The sequence below is a fragment of the Cibotium barometz genome, chromosome 25, assembly GCF_041138505.1.
Source record: "Cibotium barometz isolate CiBa-2024 chromosome 25, ASM4113850v1, whole genome shotgun sequence".
NCBI lineage: Eukaryota > Viridiplantae > Streptophyta > Polypodiopsida > Cyatheales > Cibotiaceae > Cibotium > Cibotium barometz.
In genome coordinates this window covers 26,423,827-26,445,143 of record NC_141070.1, presented here as the reverse complement: position 1 = coordinate 26,445,143, position 21,317 = coordinate 26,423,827, and the positions used below count along the sequence as shown (strand labels likewise).

The 21,317-nt window shown below is 44.1% G+C and overlaps 1 protein-coding gene across 1 annotated transcript; it reads right to left on the bottom strand.

Annotated features, from left to right (window-relative positions):
* Positions 1-79: 79 nt before the first annotated feature.
* Positions 80-20,563, bottom strand: LOC147624414 (nuclear intron maturase 2, mitochondrial-like). Its single transcript, XM_086819407.1, has 2 exons — positions 18,107-20,563; positions 80-697 (listed from the first exon to the last, which is right to left on the bottom strand). Exon 1 carries the CDS (start codon positions 20,407-20,409, stop codon positions 18,202-18,204), a length of 2,208 nt encoding a protein of 735 aa, XP_086675533.1. The 5' UTR covers positions 20,410-20,563; the 3' UTR covers positions 80-697; positions 18,107-18,201.
* Positions 20,564-21,317: the final 754 nt, after the last annotated feature.

Here is a 21,317-nt window from a genome sequence, read left to right as displayed (position 1 = left end):
CACAAGCACATTTTATCTGAAGGCTCTAGGGTGCTATGCCACAGTCTGGTTGTTCTAGCCATTCTTTTGCATCACAAGGCAAATAAATATCAAGATCATTTAACATCATGGAAAAATATGAAGAACCGATCAACCAATTTTATCATTCAGAATTGTACCAAAATGAAGCCTTGCAGGTCCAGCCATTCATTTCAGCATGCAAGGAATCAAAGAAGGGCTTGGTTGATGGGGAAAAACTTTCATAATTCAATTTGGGAATTCTAAACCCCGATTCCTCTATCTCAGGTTTGAATAGAAGAGTGGTTCCCATTTTTACCTTGGAGACGAGCTTTAAAAAAAGCAATAGAGGAGACTGGGTGTGTAGAACGATACTCTAAAATCTGCCATATCTTGCTTTGACGACATTATATAAACACTCTGAAGATACGACACTTCGGCATGGTGTTGTATTCACTGGCAATCACAGTAGCACTGCTGTATATGGATGATTTCTCCCCATCCACCAACATTTATTTACAGGTGCCAATAAAAAGCCTCATGTGAGTGTACCGAGAAGGCCTTGGGAAGCTCTGATTGTCCTTATCAGTGTTGTGCAAGAATTTTGTTCAGCAGCTCTTCGTCGCACTAACAAGCTTGTTTGACAAACACAAAATTAGGTCTTTAGTTGATCCTCTGGCAACGTCATCAATATGGTGACCTGAGCAGGACGAAATCAAACAGCTTTATTAGGAGTGACTTACATTTTTTACCAATAAAAATGAGCAAATTGCCTCTGTTCTAGCCACCAATTCAAATAGCTCAAACGTCAAGACATGCAAAAGCAACAAACTGCAAGGAAAGCATCTCAAGCACCACGGGAGGGGTGGAAGAAATGCTGCTAACGTTGACAAAGCATCTTGATTAGGGATCATAGTAGGACAAATGCAGACTAAGGGGCTTCATCTAAACTGAGGATAACAGCAAAACAGTATTGCATAACCAATCATATCTTGGCCTAATACACAGCTATGCAGCGCAGAAACCCTAACTTGACCTTCAAGATTGATCGCTTGTTACCTCTACTGAATACATAACAGTTCAGATAGTACAAAGGATTCTTTATTCAATTCGCTTCCCAACTATGATTTGCGCTAGTTGACATCACAGATGGAGGAGGAGAGCCTACGTGCTTGTGTCAGGAGAGGCCACACACTTTACCAACAACTGTTTGAAGCTGAGCACTGATCTGAGGTGTGGGCTTTGCCTTTGCCTCTTTGACTGGTAGCAAATGCCTCATCCCCAACACGCAAGGGGCCGGTTTTGCCAAGATTACTCTTCTTGGAAGAGCACACAAACCAACTCATCAAAAGTGAGAGCATCTAAATCACCCTTCATCATGAGCCTGATGGTAGATGCAAAACTCTAGTATGAGTCCGGCAAAGCATCGAGGACAATAGGCACCAAAGAACTGTCTGAATAGGCCTCATCAACACTAACAAACTGATCTCTGAAATCCTTGATCTTGGTAAGGTCGCTAATGTGTTCAAACTCAAGCTGCCTGCGTAAGTAAGTCATGCCTCATTACGTACATGGTACAATGCTACAAGTGCATCCCAAGCATATTTGGTAGACTTACATGAGCGAATGTCATAACTTAGCCCCTAATACATAATTAAATACATGTTTAAGCACAAAGATAATCACAAGCTCTGTATCTAGTTTGCATATGTGCAGGCACGGGTCACATGATGTGTATCCAATTCGCCTATGGACAGGTTAACAATAAAGCCCAGCATGACTGGCACGGAAAGTCCAGCTTTGCTCGCACACAGAAAGTACAGCTTGGCTAGGCACACGATCACACTATGCTTTGTGATCTCATCTAGGTCTATTAGCTTGCCGCATCTCACAACTCCTTAGCTAGTTAGATAACATGCTAGATGTGTGCCTTGTTTTCGTGTCTTGCATGAGATGCCGTGTGTCAGTCTTGTGGTGCCGAGGACGCCCGAACTACTGGCTAGACCGTGCACATAGCATCGTATTCTAACGAGTGGTTGTCGTGGTTGCATGGCTCTGAAGTTGGGCCAAAAACTCAATTTTTTGTTCACTTTGAGAAGATTATAAGTTTTGTGTGTTCACATCCACTTATTATAGGGTCACGGGTGTGAACACATAACCCGGTCACCAGGCATGCTTAAGGCATATGGACTCCCAAACCTTTGTATTTTTACGAGGCACCTTCTTTTGGACATTAGAGAGTGCTCAACCCCATTTTTAAGTGTATGTGAACACTTTGGATACTTGTCAAGTATGCATGCACGTTTAGACACTTGGCAAGCAAAGCATGCATGTTTTGACACCTCTCCTTCTAGTCAAGGAGAAACTCTTTTTTGCTTCTCTCTCTCTCTCTCTCTCTCTCTCTCTCTCTCTCTCTCTCTCTCACCCCTAACACATGCTCTACCTTCTCTACATGCTGATTTTTCTGATTTTCAGCCCCTCCATTCACCAAACTAGGGTTTTTGAATGACCCCTTTCTATCTACATGCTGCCAAGACCATTTTGAAGCCTCCCCATTGCCTCTACATGCTGTTAGGGCTGTTTTCACACGAGAAACCCTGATTTTCAGAAACCATAATTGCTTTACAAGCTCCCCAGGTGTCATGGGAACTATTTTGGGTAATTTGATCACGTAAAGTGTTCCCCGGGAGGTGCTTGGTGCCTCATAAATTACTCTTTTGCTGAAATTTCAAATTTTCACACGGAAGTTTTTCTATTTGAAGACCATGGATAGCTCCATGGGTGCATCTAGGGTTATGGAAATAGCTAGAAGGGGGCTAGTGTGGAGTACCATGGCATTTATGTATTGAGAGAGTGTTGATTTGTTGGCATAAAAATATTCTCATGAATGGTTATTTAATCACAAGATTAGGACTCATTTATCCACCACATTACATTGTGAGAATAACATTAGACAACAAATCAACACTCTCTCTCAACACATAAATGACACGGTACTCCACACTAGGACCGGAAAACCTCCCCCTAACCCCCTCTTTAAGAATAACTATATTCCAAAAGAGTGATACAAGGTACTGGGTGCACGCACCAAACTCCAAGTTTCAAGAATCAAAGAAAACAATACAACCGCCCAAGCCAAAGGCAAGGGGAGAGTCCAACTTCACACTAGAGTTAAGGATGTGTCACCAATTTGGGCATCTCCAGAATTCATGTGTGTGGATGGGCTTTGGATGCCCAAAAGATCAAGAATGTACAAGCTTTGGGAATGGGGGATTATCCAGTATAGAGGACTAAGTGTTCGTAGCATGGTCCAGGCACTCGAGACGGTTTCTTGGACACAGAAATGGGCTTTGGAGCTCAAGTGTCGAGTGGAAAGTATGTATGAAGAGCTCTTGATTTGGGAGAGATGGAGCAATGAAATAGGTTTCTACATGGTGCTGACATATATTTCTCATGTGGTGGAACACAAAGAGATTGTTAGGTTAGGGTTGCACACAAATTGAGGCGCACAGAGAAGTACAACCGTAAGCACACTCAAGAGAGAGATGGTGATTGATGCTCACACAAAGAAGATGGCATAGAATGTGTGGAGCAAGAGGGTTGACTTCACAATATCAAAATACAATAAATGTGGTGTCCTTTCACACCTAATATCCAAGGGGAAAAACCCAAAGAGAGAAAAGTGCCAAAGTGCCCTTGGTTAGCCCATGTTCACATGTGACACTACTCATAGCATATGTGGCATAACTCATAGCATATATGCCAATAAATCCCCCCTGTAGTGGCAATGTGAACCTATACAAGGTCGGCAACAGATCACTCTCTGTAGAAGAGTAAGCCTAAAGCTTTACGGAAAGCTTCAAACTTCTCTCGAGGAACGCCTTCATAAACAGATCTGCAACATTGTCCTGTGTAGAGCAGTAAGATAATGAGATCTCCCCTACATGAATCCTCTCCCTAACATAGTGATAATGAATCTCTATGAGCTTAGTCCGTGCATGAAACACTCGGTTTCGTGCCACGCTATAGCACTTTGATTGTTAGTGAATATGGTGGTGGGTGTTGGCTGACACTCACGAAGATCAGTCATCAATCTTCTCAGCCATACACAATCTATTGTGGCTGTAAAGGCTACCCTGTACTCAGCCTCACAAGTAGATGTGGCAACAACAGTGGGCTGCTTTTTGCTCAGCCATGATATGCATGAATGTCCCAAAAAGAAACAATTCTCACTCGTGGATTGCCGTATTTCATAGTCACCAGTCCAGTCTAAATCATTGTAACCATGTGACTGCAAGTTGCCCCCCGAGATATACCAAGATCCATCACAAGATCCAAGGAACCCTGAAGATAGCAAAAGATCCGCTTCACTGCTTGCCAATGCTTTGTACTTGGGCTGTACATAAATAAATTTACTACACTGGGAAACCTCAAACTGAATATCTGGGCATGTGTTGCATAAATATATGAGGCAACCCACTGCTTGGCTATAAACACTCGTATATCAAAAGGCTCTCCAACATCGTACATAGTCAATTTCAATGGCTCCATCGGAGTAGAGATGGGCTTACAATCTTGAAACCCAAATTTGTGCAACAGATTTTGAATGTACTTTGATTGGTGTACATAAATCCCCACATCTGGGTGCACAAATTGTATGCCCAAATAATAATGCAATAATCCCACATCTGTCATCTCAAATAACGTTTGCAATTCAGCTTTGAATGCTGAAATTTTTTCCATATTATTCCCAGTTAGCAACATGTCATCCACATAAAGAACGAGCATAATCAAAGTGCCATGATCCTCTTTCACATAGAGGATGCTCTCCATTGGACTATTGCAAAATCCCTACATGGTCAAATAAGTATGTATCTTCTCATACCAAGCTCGGGGAGCTTGTTTGAGACCATAAAGTGCTTTTCGAAGCTTCCATACTTTATTTTAATGACCATGCATCACAAAACCAATGGACTGATTTACGTACACTTCTTTCCCCATTGAGAAAAGCTGATTTTATGTCCAATTGATGCACATTCCATCCATTATGGGCAGCCAATGCAATAACACATCTAACTGTGGCCATGCGAGAAGTAGGTGTGAAAGTCTCATCATAATCAATGCCTTGTTGGGCATATCCTTTGGCTACTAGCCTACGCTTGTACCTGTCAAGCGTACCATCAAACTTTCTTTTCAACTTGTAAACCCACTTTGTGCCAATGGGCTTCTTGCCAACAGGCAAGTCTACCAAATCCCATGTACTGTTTTTATGGATAGAATCCATCTCATTTTGCATGGGTTGAATCCAATGCTCATTCTCATGAGCCTCTTCAAATGAATCTGGCTCATCTCCATCACAAAGTATACTCATGCAAGCAACATCTGCCTATTCTCTTGCATTACGTGAACCAACCCGTGTCTTGCTACCAAGTGGGGCTGAGAGTTTGCTCTCCTGTAAAGTCCATAGCAGCCAACAAGGCACAACTCTAGCCTCTTTCGTTGTTGTCTGCTCTTGCTCCACTGCATCCTCCACACTTTGAGGTGTAATGAGCTCATTCATAGGCTGATTTTGGGCACCCAAATTCTTGTCAAAATGCACAACGGAAATGAAGACAACTGCTGTAGAGCAAAACACAGATGAGAGAGGGAGAGAGAAGCTATATAAACTCTGCTATATACACTAGAAAATCCCGAAATGTGATACCCAATGACACAATGGAGTGGGGGCAAGGTGGTGGTATTTATATCACCCCCTATGCTGGTCGGCCAGCTATAAACCAGCCAAGAGAAGCCAAGAGTTCATGACTAGGAAAAGTCCTCCACTCGGCCAGCATACCAAGTCAGCTAGGACACATCCAGGCGGCCAAAACTGACAGTCCCCCCACGACCAGTAAAATAGGGAAAATATGGGGAGATGGGGAAAAATGAGAAAAGGTATAGGGCCGGCACACCCACAACAAAGGCCCTCTGTGAGAACTATGGCACAAATAGGAGATGATTGCTAACACCCCCTCTCAGTTCCTGGATGTGGAACCAACCCCAATGAGCTGGAGTGCTGCCGGAGCATCGCTTGAGATAAAGCCTTTGTGAAGAGGTCTGTTGCATTGTCCTCCGTCGAACAAAACTCTAGCAAGATGTCATCAACAAAAAACTTCTCACAAACAAAGTGACTCTGGATGACCGTGGGTTCCACTAGTGGAAACCCAATCTCGCCAAGTAACCTCCGCAACTTCATCACCTCGCAAGCAACACCACAAGCAGCCCGGTACTCTGCCTCTATAGACGACAAGGCAATAGCTGGCTGCCTCTTGCTGCTCCATGAAACAGCTCCTACGCCAAGGGTAGAACTGTAGCTTAATGTAGATCTCCTCGTGTCTGGATCTCCTCCCCAATCTGAGTCACTCCAACCATGGAGTCTGACTCCATCCGTCGTTCCCCCTCTAATATCATAGAAGAGTCCAAGATCCTTCGTACACTGCAGAAACCGCAAGATCCGCAATCCTGCATCCCAATGAGTCTTCAAAGGCGTCTGCAGAAATAGCTCAACAGAAGCTCAAGTCCAATCTGGTGTTCAGCAACCAAATCAATGAACCAAACCGCTTCCAAAACAAGAAGGCATCAACCTACTCACAAGGATCATCAACTGTAACTTTGGTATGCCAAGTCCTGGGAACCTACTTAAGACCATACAAGGCCTTCCGGAACCTATAAACCACCCCCTCTAAACCAGGAACCTCAAAGCCTCAAGGCTGCTCAACATCCACCTCCTATTGCAAGTCATCGTTTGCCACTGGCCACGTAGTTTGGGGAGGCGAAGTGGAGAATGGAGTGTACAAGCTTTCAACACTCTCTCCCAGGTCCTCACGTTTGTGATGAGTGGCAGTCTGGTAATGGCCACTTAAGTGTGGATACGCTACAAGTGCAGGCTTTCCGAGACCAGATGGAGGATAGCTTGCCAGTTGATGGCAACAGTTGGCAGGAACTTTCCAGTACTGATGTTGGTGGTTCTTGTGTTCGTCCGAATCTTGGTGTGTATAAGAGAGTATGAGCTCCAGTTCCGCTCACATGCTCCAGCTGAGCAATCCTGTGCAAAAATGAGTGCAATGCGAGCAAATTTGTAAATCTTTTAATGCTAAAACATCAAGCTTCACTTCCGAAGACTATACTTTAGAGATTAATTACAAGTTACCTGAGATAGAACACGAAGAGCAAAGCGTGAAAGGTTTGGAAGACCAACCCTTCCATAAGAGTGCCACCATGTCAAAGGGAATTTCATGGCTTCCTTCCATCCTTCCAACATACTCTGACTGCTTCATGCTCAAAGCAGTATTATTCCATAGCTCTGGCGACCTGTAGAGAGGATGAAGCATGGCAGCCATCGCATGGATGGGACGGCTCATGAATGTCCACCGTTTGTCTACAATGTCCAAGATCTCACCTCGGCTGAAAATGAGAGATTGAAAATACATGTCTTAGGTTATAGTGCTAAGTGTACACATGTCAGTCCTGACATGTCATGAGAATCGAGAATCGAGAAGTCATAAAAATCAAAGAAAGAGGAAGAAATTAGAACTATTGCTTACCGTTGAGCAGTCATCATGGAGCACTGAGCAACATGGTCTTTCATTTGCATAAACAAATGAAAGACCAGCCCCAAAGTTGAGCCCTCCATGTCTGTAATTCGGAGAAGGACATACACGGGCTTAAGTGCAACTGAAAGGCTATGAACTTGCTGCCAAAAATCATCATCCAGGATCCGCCTCTGCAAGTATTTTGTACGCTCATCCTCTGAATGATGCATCTGTCACCACCTTGGATCCACAACTGTTGATGATAGTGAATCTCTTATCTTGTAGAGCCTATCCAAGACCAAGAATATGTAGGCAAACCTGGTCTTGGAGGGTCTCACCATATCCAAAGGGCTATGGCTCCGAAAGATGGCAAGAGCCTGATGCTTCTTGCGGAAGAAGGTGGTGATCTTTACAGCATCTGCAACAATGGACTGCACCCAAACAAGCTTCCCAATGTCTTCCATAAGTAAATCAAGACAATGGGCAGCACATGGAGTCCACACTATATGTGGAAACTCACCATTTTACCCATTGCCTTGCAGTTAGAGGCGTTGTCGATCACCACCTGCACAACATCGTCCTCCCCAACCTCGAGGATAGCCTGTCGAATGTGGCCATAAATGAACTCCCCTATGATCCTGTCTCCTGCTCTCCCTGCATCCACGGCACACAAGAAATAGGTGCCCAAGCAAGATGACACAAGGATATTGATTATGTGCCTTTTGCGAATGTCTGCCCACCCATCTGAAATAATAGTGCATCCAAACTCCTGCCAACCTGCTTTCACAGGAGTGAGTGCCTTGTCTATCAAGGCCTTCTGCTCATCCAACATGGATGTACGCATCTTCGTATACTCAAGACCTGTCCACGTCTCAGTAGGCCCTACCTGCGCAATTGCTTTCACCATTCTTTTCCATTGGTCTGTCCTTAACACATTGAAGGATATATTACACTCAATAAGAGTACGACAAATCTCCATTTCTGTCACCCTTTGACGCTCCTTTACCCAAGCTTGTGATGAGATACAAGAACGCAGAGTGGATTGCTTTGATGCCTCCCCTGTACCTCTTGCATCTTGTGGCAGGAGGTCCTCATCATCGGCAATACGTGCCCTCTTCCTGCCTGTGGTGGATTGGGCTGCTTTCACCCTCATCTAGTGTACCTCAACCTGTAACATCTCCAATAAAAGTGTCACCAACCTGGACATTTCCCAGTCTGAAAGGGGTCTGGTGGACTCCAGGATGTTTAAATATTTGGAAAGTACAAGCTTCGGGAATGGGGGATTATCCTAGAATACAAAGGACCACACTCCTAAAATTTAGGAGAGTTGCTATTTTTGGCCCGACTCCGATGGAAATTCTGTTCGCGTCATTACATCTGGAATTGAGCAGATACCAAGAGTTGGCAAAGTGCCTATGACAGAATGTCTACCAGTTGGGATATTTTTAGAGGTAAAGATTATGGAAGGACCCATCTCTTAGATTGGGACATGTGGCAAGAAAGTGGACCAAAGTGAGACAAGTGGCCTCACACTTGTCACTTCAGCTATTGTGTGGCTCTCCACTTGTCATTGTAGCCTTCTCTTGCCATTTTAGCTCATGGGAGGCCCAAATCTATAAATTGGAGCCCTCTCTCTTCATTAATGGAGGCTCTCTTGCTGCACACTAGCCTCTACCACCGTTACAGGCTGCCCTAATGATGGCTACTCTCTTTCTCTCTCTCTTGAAGGCTGCCCATGAAGAATACCGGCTGTTGGGGACTGTTTTGGAGGCTTCCATCGCGAAGAAATACTGAAGGCAAGGGTATTTAATCATTTATTATGATTTCTAGCCATTGTACTTGTTGCACCAGCATTTGTACTTGCTGTACCTGCTGTACCAGCCACCGTACCGGCTGTACCAGCCTCTGTACCTACTGTACCAACCACCGTACCGGCTGTACCAGCCACTGTACCTGCTGTACAAGTCATTGTACCTGCTGTATCAGCATTTGTACTTGTTGTACCTGCTGTACCAGCCTTTGTACCTGCTGTACCAACCACTATACTTGATGTACCAGCCATTGTACCTGCTGTACCGGCTGAATGGAGAGTTGTACTTGCTGTACCAGCTCTATTGCATGAAGACCCGTGGTTTTTGGGGAAGAATCAGTACCCACACGGAGGTATATGGATTATATTGTTGGCTCAGCATTTCTACAGCCTATGTTCCGGCTTGGTAGCCTTGTGTTGGGCTGTGTTATGGCATTTGTATAGGGATAATCCGGCATCTCCCGTGGGGACAGTAAGGCCCTCAAAGCTTGTACATGATATTATTCTCCTTGGGTAATAAAATACTCCAAGGGGGGGGGGGGGGGTCGGCCCATTCCGGCCTCTATGTGGTGTCACACGTGCAAGCTCCATTTTCAGCATTTGTGGATGTTTTGTCCAGCTTTATGTTTTATGCAAAGTGATGATGGATATGTGTTAAGGCTGTGGCCATGTTTAAGTGTTTTAACATGCATTGATGGTATCAACAAGTGTGTCAAAGGCCCTAGTCCCCCGGGCACCCGCCGCGAGTTACAAAAAGCATCATGGAGAGCATCTTGCGTACTTAACACACTAGGATGGGGAGTGCTAGCAAGTTGCCACATCTTCACCAAAAGGCAAAGCTCTGATACCACACTAGCATGTGAAAGCTTATAGACGAGAATTATACTTCGATAAACAATTTTCAGCACCTTTGTTCTTGACGATGTATAGCACAATGTAATGAAATAAGAATGCAGAGAGAAAGAGAGACAATACACAATGTTGGGTCCCAAATACCCTCTGAAGGGGTTGTAAATAGCCAGGACTGAACTGACCCTAGAGATCTTCACTTGGCTGAGGTAACTCTCAGCCTGAAGATGATTCCTTGGTCTTCACCTTCCACCTTGCCCTTGGCTCCTACTGGGCTGTCTAGGCCCTTGAACCCTTGGCACTTGCAGAAATATGAGATGATGTATGGACTGGACATAGGAGGGCTAAATATATGTCAGATTTGCATGAGCGGAAGCACAAAGTACACGATGGAAGAGAGACAAGAGTGAGAGAGAGAGAGAAAGAGAGAGACGAACAATGCTTGACTCTATTAGCAACGAATAGGTGAGGTTACAATGGTGGATAGGGGTCACTTATATACACACAAATGGGAATTGCCCGACTCCACAAAGTTTGGAGGACAAAAAAATAAAATGTCAAAAAGACAATAAATATTCCCATATGAGATGCAATATTTCTAACACCCCCTCTGCAACTCATAGTGGGCATAGATGAGTAATCCAAGTCGATGAAGATGCAACCATGGACACCCCAGCATGGCCTTTACTAGGTACACCTTGAAAAATGCACCAATCAACTTGTCTCCACAAGAAAATGCCATCTTGAGCTTCTGCTGCCACATAGAACAATAAATTGTAGACACCTCCACGTCCATGATTCCCCATTCAGTGGATTGCGAACATATCACGTCCAAAAACCTTTGAACAATGAACTAGGAACACATCCTGTCCATAGTCTGCTAACAATGAACTGTGAACGCATCACGTCCATAGATTTGTCGAGCTGTATCTTGCCAGATGATGTGCTTTGAACTCCGACGTACCGGTCCAACGCACCTGATTGGAGCTTCGATTAGCTCCCTCTCCCACTCACGTGCCTCTGTCTGGCTAAAGCATGTGAGGGGATTATCATCTTTATGGCTATGCTGGGATCAACACCTCCCGATCCCCCTCTGCTGCACTAGCCCAAAGTAGATTAGGGGTGTCACTGGACCTCAAAAATGGAGACCTCAACCCAGATGGCTTGTCGCATATCGTCAACACAAAACGCATGCATGATCTCTGCAATGACCAAGCGTGAATCGTAAGCACTGTCCTCCATAGAATAGGATTTGCCCACGTGATCTCGAGATCCAAAACTTAGGACCAATGTGCAAACACCTAGGTTGTGTCATCCTGTCCGTTGGTATAGACCAACTAGCCCCCTCTTTACCCGTGCCGAGATGATCTGCCACCTTTCATTGCCCGAGCCTCATGCACGCTCTCCATGTGAATTCTCCAACAAGATTCACTTTGTAAGGTCAAGTCCAACATGCATGGCTAGTAGCAAGGTTAAGAATATTTATCGGGATTCAAACCCTCGACTCATACATGGAGGTCCCATTTTGAGAAATTCTCGGCTCGGACACACCGACCAAGGACACAAGCGGCAACGGGTAACGGAGTTGGCTGGGAGCAAAGCTACCTTCGTGGGAACGGGGTCTCTTGAAATAAACCTTTGACTTTCAAAAAATGAAGAAAATCAATTGTTTTCTCTGTAAAGGGAAAAACGCAAGCCTTCTCCTCGCTGCCACCACCTACAAAATCGCCCTCACAGCATTCTGTGCTGCCCGTGGACGACGTATTGGCCACCTGCACTGTTGGTTGCCCGCTTTCTTTGCTGCCCACATTGGCTGCCTGGCTCTCCTTCAAGCACGCGCTGCTGTAAAAAAACACAAGCCAATCAAGCTCACTTTCCTGCCCTCTTTGTTCCTCCTTGCTCAGCAATATGCCCACACCACCTGCTTTTGCCTGCTTTGCTAGGTTGTCGCCTCCTTGCTCTTACCTGTACTGCTTTGCGCTTGGCTCTTGCGCTCTTGCTCTTACTGCTGTACTGCCTGCTACACACCTTTTTGTGGCCGCCGACTCTCAGTTCTGCTGCCTACAAGGCCCCCACAATGGCTGCAAAGCTTTGTGCTGCTTTGCCACTTGTGCTTTGCCTTGATGTTCCAGCCACCAATACAGCCGCAAGCAGAAACGCAAGCTTCATCTCCCGTTTTTGTGTCTTGGGGTCATGTCACACAGGCCGCCTCGCCACCTTGCATGGATGTCACCTTCTCCAACTCTTGCTCTCAACTTCTCCTACGTGCGCTTGAAGATCATTGAGCCAAAAGCTCTGATACCATGTCAGATTTGCATGAGCGGAAGCACAAAGTACACGATGGAAGAGAGACAAGAGTGAGAGAGAGAGATAGATGAACAATGCTTGACTCTATTAGCAATGAATAGGTGGGGTTACAATGGTGGACAGAGGTCACTTATATACACACCAATGGGAATTGCCTGACTCCACAAAGTTTGGAGGGCAAACAAATAAAATGTCAAAAAGACAAAATAAATATTCCCATATGAGATGCAATATTTATAACAATATATACTCTCCATATGCTCCAATCGACCGACCATTCTACTGCATTCTACAAGACTATTGGTTGTGCCCATTTGCTCTTGGCCAATCATTGTCGAGTGCCTGTGAAGAGGTGGTCCATGCGCCTGGAAGATGACACCACTTTAATTGATGTCCAATAAAAATGTAATCAAAGCAAAGCATTTTCCCACATTTTGAGCATACGACATGCCTCAACACTCCTATTCTACATCTGCGTCCTTGGCTACATCAGTCTCCTGCTTCTTGGCCACGCACACGCTTGAGTTCATATGGATGCTTGTGAGGTTCAATGCTAGAGATAATGTTGATGCTAATGGAATAACTCCCCAATCGAGGCTTTGAACTCCTAATTGTCCAATGTCAGCACTTGGATTAGTGCTAATCATTGTCTTAATGATAGTGAACAAAAAACACAGAACTTGATGAAATGGAGATTCCAGAGGCTTTAAGAAGCAATTGAAGTGATAAGCATGAAGTTCGTACTTGTGCTAAGCTCTCAAAAGCATCAAAATGAGCAAAAAACCACTGTGTTCTGTCACTCCCAACAGCACCTGTTTGTAGAGCTGATTTTGTCACCTTTCTCCACAAATCCAGTGTTTTGTTGTGTTGATTCGAACCTTCACATGCTGGGGAAGACTCCCATATGATTGGTTCAAAGTAGAAAGCTCTAGGTTTGCATATTTGAGCTGATCTTGTTAAGGGAGCAAAAAATTAATTAAGAAGAGGATTAAGCTCTAATTACCTACACTAAATGGGATGCATAATGCAAGCTAGATGGCTAGAGATTATCAACACTCTGATACCAATTGTGAGGTTCAATGAGAGACAGAGAATGTTGATGCTGATGGAGTGATTAGGGGGGATCAAAGCGTAGTGTAGGTATGATTAAGTGTAGAGATTAATGATAATGATGATGATTAGAGGATAATCACACACTAATGCACACGAGTTTTGATAAGAGCAATTTTATTGATGATCTGATGCCTCTTATATAGAGGCAAGATACAAAGCACTAGGAGCTAAGTGATTCCCCCTAGATCATATCTTACATTCTCTACATTGACCCACTATTCTCTAGCTTGAATGGAGGCTAGCTTGGCTTCTAATGGGTTTAGAGTCAACAATGATGGATCATGGGCTACATAAATGCTAGGCATCTTCTCTTCCCACTTGCATTTGTAGAGGTTCTTTTACCAAGGTTGTATTCACTTTTACAGAGGCTTTTACATTGCTTGATTTACACTAAGGTTTTGGGCTTTACATCTTTGGCTTTTAGACTTCTCCTAAGTTCTTCTTCTCCTAAAGCACATACTCAAGAGAAGGTTAAGCTTAAACTTAAGAAGAAAACCATCAAAGCTAAGCCTAAACCTCACTATTACTCATATGTCAAAGCTTTGGGTTTCTCTAAATTCTCAAAGTACACACATGCATCTTTATGGTGAAGGGATCTAAGCATACTGTAAAAGGATTAGACACTACCCTTGATACAATCAAGTGGTAAGACCTTCCTTCCCATCATAGCTAGGCCTAAACCTCACTATTGCTCATATGCCAAAGCTTTGGGTTTCTTTGAATTCTTAGCACACACATGCATCTTTATGGTGAAGTGATCCAAGTGTCATGTGCACATAGTGTATCTGCCGTGTGCAGCACGCACACAAGACTACCTTCGAGGCTTGGGGTAGCTTGGAGCTAGGCAAGCAGATTGGGGAGCTGGGTTGGGGATGGACTAACGGGCGGGCACCCATGTGTGGACGTCCAATGACTGGCCAAGAGCCTATAAAAGGGTGGCCAGGGTCAATCAATCAGTCAAAGTCTCACGAGGCTATGCGAGAGCTCTGCGGTCAGAAGCCTGGATCTAGTGCAGACATGCACCTGCTTCATGTAGCTGAGGCCGGCAACAGTCTCGAGGCCCATGAGGCTAGCCTCCTCTCAAAATTTAATGAACATAGCCAATGCATTCCCTATGTCCTCTGCTTTAAAAATTAAATGATTGTGTTATGCCCACATTACAAGCTTTTGGATGAGTGGCTACCGGCCTCGGCTGCATGAAGCAAGTGCACATCTGCACTAGATCCAAGCTCCTGACCGCAAAGCTCTCGCATAGCCTCACGAGACTCTGACTGGCTGACTGACCTTGGCCACCCTTTTACAAGCTCTTGGGCCAGTCACCGGGCATCCACACATGGATGCCCGCCCGTCAGTCCATCCCCAACCCAGCTCGCCAATCTACCTGCCTAGCTCCAAGCTACCCCAAGCCTCGAAGCTAGTCTTGGGTGCATGCTGCACACGGTAGATACACTCTATGCACATGACACCAAGCATACTTGTAAAAGGATTCTTGATACACTCAAGTGGTAAGACCTTCCTTCCCATCAAAGCTAACCTCACTATTACTCATATGTCAAAGCTTTGGGTTTCTCTAAATTATTAAGCACACACATGCATCTTTACGGTGAAGGGATCTAAGCATACTTGTAAAACGATTAGGCACTGCCCTTGACACACTCGAGTGGTAAGACCTTCCTTCCCATCATAATGACATCCAACTCTTTTGACTTAAATAAATTTGATGGTCAAGGCTTACATATTTGGCAAATGAAGATTAAATATCATCTAATGAAAGATAGCATTTGGAGTGTGATTAATGGAAAAGAGAAGAAGCCACAAGAGAGGGAGAGCTTGCATGGATCACTAAAGATGATAAAGCACTTTCAATTATTGCATTGGCACGTAGTGATAATTACATTCATCATATCTCTCACCTAGAATCGTCTATAGAGGCATGGGAAAACTTGAGCAAATATTTGGGGCTAAAGAGAAAAAATCCAAAATTGCACTAAAGATAAAGAGTTCTTCGAGCTTAAATAAAGTCTCATGACTTATTTGCCATCCATGTCAATCACATGAAGAGTCTCATGATTCAACTCGCAACTATTGGAGCACCAATCTCAATGGCAGTTCTGTTGAAGAGCATGCCAAATGAAGAGAATGGCCATTTTGTTACTCTCATAAATCTTCCCGGTCCAACCTTGGAGGGAGCAATCACTTCACTTCAAGAAGAAGAAAGGAAGTTCAAAGCAAAGCAAGAAGGAGGAGACTACAATATGGCTTACTACTCCAAACGAAACTCCATCAACACAAGGTTCTACATAGCACCACCTAAAGCAGAAAGTAAAATGAAGTGCAACTCTGAACAACCCTTGTAAAGAAAGACAGCTATTTCAAGAAGAAAGTACAAGCCAACTTTGCAGATGACAAAGAAGAATGTGAGGAAGCCTCCAACTCAAGGAGAAGAGGCTAACTTGGCCCATGATGAATGGGCATTCTAATCATCAAAGGCTAAAAGGCATACTCCACTCGATCTTGTAAAAACATCACCCGAAGGAAAATGGTGAAAATCTATGTAAAAGTAAAATAGATTAAATCCATGCTAGAGGGATGGATATCACTTGAGGGGGAGATAGATAGGATAATCAAGTAATATCCACCTTAGGAGGAGCCTAAGAGCCAAAGATATAAAGCCCAAAACCTTAGTGTAACTCAAACAATGTAAAACCCTCTGTAAAAGTGAGAATCCTTGGAATCTAACCCTAGTAAAAGAATGTCAAGTGCAAGACATGCACTAGCTAATCCCAAGGCTAATCCTAAAGAGGCAACAAGATAAAGACACAAATCAGAATCTAATTTTGGAGCATATGTTTCTGATATGGGCAAGTAAGGATTGGTGGAGGACAATGGGATGCTGTCAACCAACGCATGAAAGAGGACAAGACCAGTCGACTGCAGCATTTGAGCAATATGTTGTCCAGGACCTAGCTGACCAGCAGTCGACCAATCCACTAGGACTTCCCAAGGCCTATAAAAAGCATTAGTTGCTCATCGTTTGGACCATTCAGTCCAACCTTGGATTGGATCAAAAACTAGGATTTAGATTAGGTTTTACACCGTTTCAAGAAGGCAACCAAGGGCTCCAAGATTTGTACTACCTTTTTGTACATTAGAAGAATACTCAGCTCTCTCTCTCTCTCTCTCTCTTCTGTATGCATTTCGCATCAGCATGTTTGAAGATGGTGTTTAGGGCTGAAAGAAGACTCCCAGAGCTTCCACATGTAACATTGGTACAGGAAAATCCACAGGTACGAGGCCCAAGGAAAGGAACACAAGACATGGAAGAAATTCCCAAGAGGTTGATTGGTGGTGTTCCTCAAGACCCAAGGGGAATGTCAGTCGAGTGAGTTGGGCACCACTTGGGACACACAAGGAAAGACTTTCAGGCAATGGTTCCAAGGGAGGATGATCCTCCAAGGGTGGAGTGAGAGTGCCAGACTCAATACTCAAAAAAAAAGACCAAAGACAGTGTTCAGGGACAGGGCAAGAATGGAAAGGGGATTCTCACCCGTTCTTCAATATGGCCATTCTTCAGTAGGTTTCCATCTTTCAGGAAGTTCAAAGTTCAAAATGTGTAGCATTTGTCCAGTTTGGTACAATATGTCCTAAACAATACATAAGGTTTAGGACACATCTTGAACATAACTATCCAACACAAATCCCCTCTCTTCGCAATGTGCCAGACCCTTCCACATCAGCAATAGAAGGCTACCCTGTAAGGATTATCTGTCTACAGTGCGGGTGATTAACTGAGAAAAGAAAGCAACAGAAGACCTACAAGAAACCACTTACTCACACAGATACCTAATCTACTATTGTTATTGCAATGCATCAAACTCAGAGCAATAGCTCTATGTAAATGCCTTAAGGCGTACAAGACTGCCAAAGGTGGCCAAGGATGCGCTAAAAGAAAATTACCATACAACTGCTCCTAAGACAACACAAGTCATTCCTAAAACCTCTGTCTGCAAGATAAAGGCTGGCGGCTGAACCGGTACGAATGCACCTCCTCCTTCAAAGGGCATATACTACTTTACCCCTAATGCAATGTCTTTTTTCTTCCAGTCTCTCTCCTATGCTTATCTCCCACACTCTCAGCTGCCCACTGCAGTATCTTTGGGCAAAGACAACACATTTTCTTATGTTCAAGTACCATTTTTTTGTTCAAGTATCATTTTTTTTGAAACTTATCCATTTTTCTTGTCTGACTAACAAACCCGCATATTCAAAAAAGGGCACACATGCAAAGCTTCCAGGAACCTGTGACGAAACAACAAGGTTATAGAGCATGTTTCCATGATAATATCTCCTTCAGTACCAAAACTCACATGGCGATATGGTATACTGGAAGCAAAGAAGTTCAAGTTGTAGCTGGCCATAACTAGCAAAACTTCCAGACAGTAAGATGCTCAGAACTCACCCATAACCAATAACCTGGTGTTGGTAGAAGAGCTTCGAAACTTTGCCGGCATACCCTTGAGCTTGAGCCCCCAAGAGATTTCTGCACTCTGGAGCTTACACGCCAGCAACCTCAGCAAGACCTTCCTTTTCAGCTGCAAGCTCCTCCTTTTCCGGGTTATGCACATCCATAGCTTCAATCAGAAGATTTTTTACATTATTGTCCTCTGCACATCCAACACCAAACATGTCACCTTTGATGTAATAAGAACCCTTGAAAAAGGACCACAATATTCGTGACATGTTCTCTTGTGGAGTAATAGTGGGACTCTCTTCAAGCTGCTTTGTTAAGTCCTCCTCGCACCCTGGTTGCAACATAAATGCTAGCTCTCTCAAGAGAACCTCATGTTCTGGCATCCAATTCCGGGGTAGCGGCGTTAAGTCTACATCCGGAGACTGAGAGATTTTGTGATACTCAATCCCTGGTATTTCTCCCTCCACAAATCCTTTCTTTAACATCCTTTTGAAATGTTCTGAAAGACCTTTCTTATCCTTGATTGGTAAACTCAAATCCCCACTACCAACCTTGTACACCTGGGCCCTTGAGCGTAGCTTGTACTTTGCAGCATACAATTTGGCCACAGATGACCGTAGGATATATTGACAGAAATTTGTGGCCTTTTTCCTATTGTCAGCATACCGAAACCATTCAGCTAAGTGCTCTAGAATGTTGTTGATCTGAGCATTGGTTATAGACTGTGGAGCATGGAAAAGGCGGAAGCAAGGTTGGGCATCCATCTTGCCCTTTAGAAACCCAATCTTGCGAAGATGTGCCATGCAAGACTCCAAGCTCACGGTCATCGAAAGCACACTTCCCAACACCTTTGTCCTTATGAACTTCCCTTCCGGTGTAGTGCGGCGAATCAAAGTCTGCTTAATTCTGCGAGAAATCACATGATCCAGAAACACAATCCCCTTCTTGACATGGACAAGCTTAGAAGCCTCCTCATTGAGTGTCAACTTAAGGTCGTTTTGACAGAAATCTATGATCTGTTTGCGCATTGCAACGGCATCTGCCCTCGGTCCTCTAAACCCAACAAGGAACTGTGTGCCATACCTGATATAGTCCATTCGGCGGGTTTTCACAACACCCGGTGCGGCCGGAACAAACTGCACAAAAGCATCCCCTTCTGCCATTACCTCTTCCTCATTGTTCCATATGGAATCTGCAGCAGACGGTTTCAGATACTCTTTGATCCTTTTGTCCACCCATCTATCTAGCTGGTCAAAATATATATTCAAGAGAAGGGAGCTCAGGACACCACAGGCACCCCAGCTTGGTATCCTTTGTACCTCTTTGGGTGCAAATCCAAAGAAACTCTCCATCCAGTAGGGATCAGGCTTAGGCCCCCCATCATCAATCCTTTTTTTCCATTCTTTTTTGCTCTTTGGTTTAGGCGGCTTTGGGATTGGTGGCGGGGGGTCAGTCATAACCCCCGACTTAATCACACTTAAGATCTTCTTATCCTTAATAGCATGAAACATGGCTTGCATAAGGAGGCCAGGCTTGACTGTATCCAATGATTCACTCACATCTCCTTTGAAATACCATACATAGCCTGCAAATGAGCGCCGGATGACACGTAGGGCGGTATGTGGGTCGCGCCCAGGTCGAAATGCATGTGATTTAGGTGAAAAACGAGCTTCATAGATGGGGTCCAGGATCATGAGGAGTACCTCTTGAACAATTCTGTCTTGGAAGATGGGTGAAGCATGGATGCGAGACAGGTATTTCTTCCTTCTGGTTGACCCCATCTCATCCAACAAATCCTTCTCTGTTGGAGATATGATGTAAATCTTGCCATAGCCACCCCATACAAACTCTTTCTCTATCACAGCCTCGCTCAGTGTCTGCAGGTTGAACAGCAGTGTCCTGTCGTGAGCACTTTCATGTGAATATGACCCTACAACCTCCATGCATACCTTCTGATATGCTGCAAACCACAGCTCCTGCTTCTTAAGCAGAGACGACAAGCTCTCAAAACACTTGCTTTTGTTCTTGAAGCAACTTATCCACCAGTCTGTGCAGATCTTCATGCCATCGAGTCTCCGTCCATAGCCAAAACCTGGCCTTGGTCTGCTTTGAAGGCTACTGCTGCTGCTAAAGCGGGTAAAAGACCAGGAGGGCGGAGAAGGTTCAATCTGCACATTGCAGCCAGAGAAGGTAAAATTAGGGTAAGGATGGAACTTAAGGATGGAAAAGGCTCTGCTGCGATTTCGGGCTATGCGAACCAGGAGAAGGAGACTGCGCTGGGGCTGCTGCATTCTTCTAAGGGAGCTACTACTTCATCGGGAGCCATGGCGACAATCACGACCTACTAGCCGAGCAAAGGAGGCCATAGTCAGCAAAGGTTTACTGCTTCTCCTGCCGAGGCAAATGACATTACCACAAGGGTTTAAGAGGGGTAGTGCAAATGCCTAGACTGTTCAATTTCACTCAGATAAAATTTTCAAGATTTAGTTATATTTTGAAATTGAGTCTTCAATATTACAATTTTATCTTTAATCCATGGTGAAAAGTTCACCATGGATTCATGTAAGAATATAAAATTTCCATTAAAGTGTGAAGAAATTAAGTCTACAACATTACAATTTTCTCTTCAATCCATGGAGAGAAGGATTGATGTAAGACTCAAAAATTTGTTTCATTGATTCAATATCTCATTGGATAAAGTAGATTGAACTTTGATAACTAGCTAGAAATGTTTTGTCGTTCCTGGGTTAGTAATGCCAGTAAAGGCATTTTATGCCTTAGAGGGAGGTGCTCACAACAAGAGCAATCTAAAGATTGTATTGTCCATACAGATGACCATACACGTGAGCCTTAGAGGTGCTCACAAGAGCAATCTAAAGATTATATTGTCCATACACATGAGCATTACAGGTGCTCACAAGAGCATTCTAAAGATTATATTGGCCATACACATGAGCCTTCCTGGCTCCACATATGATACTCCCTTACCTTAACTCAGAGTATTCTCGAGGATTGAAGCACCTCCATATATTATTGGCTTCCACTTTTTTATTTTCAATTTGAGAAGGAGTGGATCAAATTGGCTAGGAAAATTGCTCCACATTGTCACTAGTCTGCATTAAAGACTTTAGTTGTTTTTGGTGAGTGCCCTCTTAGATATTTTCAATGAGACACAAAAGAGAGTGGGGATGGATAGGAC

Bases quoted from the DNA above. Each gene is read 5' to 3' on its own strand.
- LOC147624414 (XM_086819407.1), bottom strand. From the start codon at position 20,409: ATGCAGCAGCCCCAGCGCAGTCTCCTTCTCCTGGTTCGCATAGCCCGA.